Source organism: Lissotriton vulgaris, chromosome 9 (genome assembly GCF_964263255.1).
Source record: "Lissotriton vulgaris chromosome 9, aLisVul1.2, whole genome shotgun sequence".
NCBI lineage: Eukaryota > Metazoa > Chordata > Amphibia > Caudata > Salamandridae > Lissotriton > Lissotriton vulgaris.
Window position 1 is genome coordinate 868,087,382 of NC_141697.1, and position 6,000 is coordinate 868,093,381.

General features: G+C 40.3%; 1 protein-coding gene across 1 annotated transcript in view; it reads left to right on the forward strand.

Moving 5' to 3' along the window:
• The window catches only part of LOC147692391 (cytochrome P450 2G1-like), a 475,560-nt gene that overhangs the window by 458,231 nt on the left and 11,329 nt on the right, over positions 1 to 6,000 (forward strand). The window contains exon 8 of the mRNA XM_086938613.1: positions 1,465 to 1,606. Within this exon, the coding sequence (XP_086794739.1) occupies positions 1,465 to 1,606 (142 nt within the window). The remainder of the gene's footprint in view (positions 1 to 1,464; positions 1,607 to 6,000) is intronic.

Sequence of the window (6,000 nt, forward strand, 5' to 3'; positions counted from 1 at the left end):
CAAGTCCAACACATCAATGTTAACATCACTGAACTCATTAGGATACTGAGGAATCCAAGCATCACACAAAGAACAAGTGTTGCAAATAAGCCACACACATTCAGCGGGAGAATGGTAAGGATGTAGTATGTGGCTGGTGTTGCATTTAGGAGCACACTGTCACAAACATATTAATAAAGCATGATGTGATAGGCACCGTAGTTTACTGACAGCCCATTTTCAGTTGAAAGGACCACTGCTTTTGCACAGACAATTTTAATGGTAAAACTATATAGCGCAACCAAAAATGTGTGTCAGTCAATATTTGTCATTTACACATCACCAAGTAAAGTGTGTTGATTTCTATTGACTTTATTAGACCTTTGTTTCCACCGTCACACTTTAGAATTGGAAAAAAAAGCATTTCATTTGTTCTTTCCTTGATATTGATTTTGAAATATTCCTACAGTCTATTAACAGCTATTTAATTTTTCTTGTGTGTTAGAAGAAAACAACATTCTATAGAAGTTCCTTTCACACCAGCAAGATGTTCACATAGTTCACTTTACAGAATCCACACACTTTGGAGTAAGCCAAAGAAACACCAGTCTCCATGTTAAAATAATAATCAGTAATTTGACAGAAGGCTAGACTGACATTATATCTCTCTTTGAACGCAATGCAAATGTGAGAATATAAAAACAACATTTAAAGTCATGAATATTTAGATGGCCTTTACTGACTCAAGGAGCTGTTGTAGTTTTGTCCCCTCCCATCTCCCACCTAGGGGCCCTGGTGCATTGTGCTGGCTGCACCTCTGGTAGCTACGCCCTGGTGGAATCATTTACTATTAAGTTGTCCCACCCCCATGAACGGAGTCAAAAACACAATGTGGATGGATTACTGATACCTCATTGGATTGCTGGCTCCTTCCATTACATTGCTCACATAACACAGTATTTGGTGTTACTTGGCTTGTTTGGCACCTCATTTCTTTGTTCTTAGACCGCGTAGGCTCTCATATGGGAAGAAGCTTTGCTAATGGGACACTCGCCCAAAATTATCACTTTTTCGATCTTGTCCTCACAGTGCAGCTGTCGGCATAGCCCCTTGTTTACAGCTGTTTAAAATATAAATAGAGTGGTCTTAGGCTCCCTGAGGAGTTCTTCTCACTCACCCCATGCTGTTGGTATCCTTTATTATGCCATATCCTATAAATTGCTTGCAATACAGTTTGAGTAACAATTTAACATTTTAAAAGGATATAGAATCGTCACACAATACATTCTTTTTGTTATAGATGCATTGTACTCAGAAAGCAATCCATTTTTTTGTTTTTTCACCACAACATGATTTTTAATGTTTTAGTCTGGACTCAAAATGCAAGCCAAACTTATTGGATGTGTTACATCCCCTCGTTTTCCTCGATAGTCTCACTGCCACTTTAGTATTGTGTGTGTTCATGCTGTTATCTTCTGTTTTCAGGACACCACGGTGTTCCCCTTGCTTACCACAGCCCTCAATGACCCTGAATTGTTTCCTAACCCAAGAAAGTTCGATCCTGGCCACTTCCTGGATGAAGCCGGAGCTTTCAAGAAGAATGAGTCCTTCATTCCATTCTCTTCAGGTTTGTGTCTCGTACTTGTACTTTTTTGGCAAGAAACTAACAACATATTAGACCCCATTCTGTCGACATAAAAACACTGTCAAATGAGAATGGAATCGAGCCTGGAACCAGCCATGCCGAGACGCCGAAACTGACAACGGTAACCACAGCACTGTACCCACCTGTAACAAATACAACCAGGGACGGGTAGCTCTTTGAAATACAAGAACGTTTTCGGACAAGACCTACAAAGTCCACGATACAAAGAAAAGATAAGGGAAGAGAGATACTCCAAAGGCTTTTAAAGAAATAAGCTGGAATAAAGAAATGACCAGAAAATTCCCAGTGTGACTACAGAGGGATTTTACAAAAGACAACTTACCGGATATACTCGCAGCGCCCTGAAGAAACTCCTTGGTAGGGAGTGAAACGCGTTGGCTGATCTCACTACTTATTTTATTGATATGCCTTTTGTTGCCGAACAAAGATAAATAAAGAACATTTCTCTACTTATTTTATTTGGACTTTCATTTTGGTGCGCCCCCTTGAGTATCTAAAATGAGAATGGAATCTGCAAGTTTTAGCGTAGTTAGTCCTGGAGTAGAAAACTGTACAACTAACATATTTTTCACGGATAATTCTAGCATTCTTACCAGTCTCCAGATTACTGACTAGTGAAAGAAATGAGGCTAACTCTTTTTGAGTGGGTTTGGGGCTCCCTCTCTGAAAAATGTGATCACACATGACTTTAATTATGACTAATTAAACTAAAATGTCCCCAAAAATCTATCGCTCATCGCATCAATCTCATTCTTGTTGCCCAACCAGTATATTTGCATAATCAAGAGAGACATTTCTGTTTCCAAATCAGAAGCATTTATATTCTAAATAAGACATATTTTCATTAAAAAAAGCTGGGACCTAAACATGCCAGTCTACAAAATTTAGCCAAATTTAGCAGAGCAAAGATTTCTACCCTAAGGCCTTGGAGCAAGCTGGACCCTCGAATGTTTCCCCCCGCAGTTTAGTTTAGGAGGTACCTTCAATAGTGCTGTAAGGTGTTCTGTCTATATGCACACTAGGGAAGGCTGCGCAGAGCTGAGTAACGGTGTTGAGCAAAAAGAAGCGGTTCTCAATAAGTTCAGATTTGCATCTGGTGTCCAAGGTAGGTACTGCCCACTAAAGTTAAGATAAGTTCCTGAGGATGTTCCTTATCCAAGGTTGTCAGATGACCAGCATTTCACATTGTACTCTGATGCTCCTAAAAGGCACAGGCATGTATAGAACTGGTATTGGCAATTAACCCCTTCGATGCATGTGACAAGGTCAGCTCATCATGGGCGTTACCTGCGCTGTGCGTGTGACGAGTTGACCTTGTCACGTAACGCGGGATTTTTAAAATCGCAGCGCTCAGCGGGAAAACTGCTAGCGCGCATGCGGTTAACGTACTGATGTAGAGCCGTATTTGGAGCCCCATTAGATGATACGATGAATAGCTTGCTGGATGCTGATTGGGTCAGATGTAGAGTTAAGACTAAGGTGCCCTTAGGGGATGATCCTTTGAAGTAAATTATGAAACAGATGTGAATTATTTTAGATCAGCAGATAGTCCCAGATGTGGAGCACTATGAAGAAATGTGCAGTAAGGATGAGGTTAAATGAATAGACTATGGGTATTATGGTTTGGTAGCTGAAGGAGCTAAATATCGCTTGGTTGCCGGAGCACCTGGATGGAGAGGAGTGGAGTGCGAGTGACCTAGTAGGGCTGCTAGAGTGAGGATTAGTTTGATTCTGTACCTATATCCAAGTGTATGTTTGTAGTCAGCTCAACCTGTTGTGAATGGGGTTGTTAGTGAACTTGAGGGATTTTCTTGCCAATAATAGAATGTAGACACTTGAATGCACTCTTAAGTATTTCTAATCCCTATAGTATTTCTAATAGACAGACCAGGTAGTGCCCCTGCTCCTGTACTGGTTGGTCGAGTGAGACCCACGTAGAGGGGGAGCCATCCAAATGTGTTGATAGGACATTTACTGGGAAACCCAATCATCACAAGAGAGAGAACTCATTAAAAGAATGCAATGCAAAAGGGCTCACATTAGTGAACGTTTAAGCTATTGACATTGCTAATAATAATGCAATGCCAATGGGTCAAACTTTCAGTAATGTCAGAACTTCAAAAGTAAAGCAATAGACCAATTTCTTTTTTTTATCTCTTTCTTTACTTTTGAAGCAATTGGGGCACCCGCGCTTTAGTTTGAGATGTTTGAAGCTGAAGCACTGGTGCCGCAAAAGTAAACAAATGGAAAAAGCAATGCGTTGCAGGAGAGCGTGTTAGGCAGGACAAAGCCATTTAAGAAAATAGTGCTCCGAGGCTGTAATTAAAATGTATCATTTAACAACACATGTAACATAGGGTGTCCTCATGGGAGGTTACAAGAAGAGAAAATGTGGTACGAAGGAGGGACTATTAAGCCTATTGACCAATGAAAAGCCACCATTTACAAAGGACAGTGACAGAAGCCAACTAAATAGATGGTTGGAAAGTGGGCGGAGCTTCATGCACATATCCTGAATACAGCGTGTGTCGAAGAGACAGTGCATGCGCTGCCTAGGCGAGACCAAAAAAGAGCATACTTGGGCTGGATGAGAAAATGAAGCACCAGGTCCTTTTAACCACAGAGGGGGCGATTGTTCTTTGAGGGCTTGATCATGGCCGTCAGCCCTAAAATCAGCTCCCTAGTTTGTAGCTCAGTAGAAAATCCCTGAATTCCCATACCAGCCCTGAAGAGTGGGAACCTATCAGCACTGATGAAAAAATGGATGATATAACAAAATAAATACTGTAAATAAATGTCTGTTATGCACAAATGTATATAGGTTATTGACTTTATAACAAGTCTCTGGATTTAAGCAATATGTTGCCCTTCTTTGACAATGTGTGACTCAGAAAATATCCTGTGTGTTTGCGATAGTGTGTGATTTGGCAGAATCCCAAACACAGTTCAGAACATTCAATGACATGTCATTGTTCTGTAGATTTATGGCACAACTCGCACCTGAATATCCAGTTTATGCAGTACCACACGCCAGCATAGGAATATCCTGTGACATTCATGACAACATTGTGTAGCATGGAATTAGTGTGGTAATAATTTTAAAATACACACATCCTTTGTATTCAAGAGACAACAGCACACAAGATACAATTGTTGTGAATACACAATGCACTTTGGCATGGAAACAGCCTTAGCATTAATGAAAAAGTCAGGCATGGAAGTATCTTGTACGTTCAGAAGAATACTATCAGTTATAACATGATTGTGGCACCATTGCAATATAAAGTGTCATTTTTTGCAAAGGGTTATGCTAGGTAGATAACTACTTTGTGGCTGGTGAATACACTGTGGATTTGATTGCTGCACCAAGTTGTTGGACAACATTCTATGAATTAATGGAAATGCCATTCTGCTATCTGTGCCAATTCTGTTATAGGGGGTTGTAAGGTCATTGAAGGTGCACAATGTACTAGTGAGGAGAATTACAATGTGAAGTGCTGGAAAACATCTCTGGCACAATGAAGGACCCATGGTCTTTTTGGTGTAGTTCATGGTTATTGTAGGGCGATTACATACTGAAATTTTGGGAGGGGGCATTTTATATTAAATTCCATAGGAAAAGTTGTTTTTCTATCTTGGGATATTTTATTCAATTTGTCATTGCTTCGATGAAGACTGCTGCACCCTCATGATATGTTCTCTATAAATTAGTGAATAGCATGGGTTTAGACACATCCTAGTTCCTTTTCAGTAAGGATCTTGGTTGGCAGGTGTTTGCTTCCTATTGGTTCCTTTACTGACTGACTAGAGCTGAAGATGGACTGAAGACCAAGCTAGTGGGGTCCTCTTACAGGAACCGATCAACCCCTGGCCATTGCACAAATTGATTGTCTGCTCTCCATGTAAATCAGTCATAAAAATGCTCTTCACCAACAATCACTCACTAGAGGGAGTCGAGGACCTTCAAAATCAATCTAGACAATTATGTAGCACCTCCTGGGTTCGGTTAGTGACCCTGGTTGATGAAACAAGCTACTATGAGTTATCTCGCTTAACAGATGTGTGGCCTCCTGTCCCATGGGCCATGACAGCATTACCAACCTCAAATTAAAGAATGCTTTATAAACCTTAAAAAGTTATGAAAACTACAAGTAGTCATTTGGCATCGCTACAATACCTTCTGGTTGAACATCCGCTTTACAAATACACGTTATGCAGTGTTAATTTGTTTTATGCCCAGGTGGATGATGGATTCAGCTACCTATTTGGCATGGAGGTATGGCAAAAGGTAATTGAAAACCAATCTGAATTAGGCTAAAGCAAATCTAAGCCTGATATTCTATATTTATTTGGAA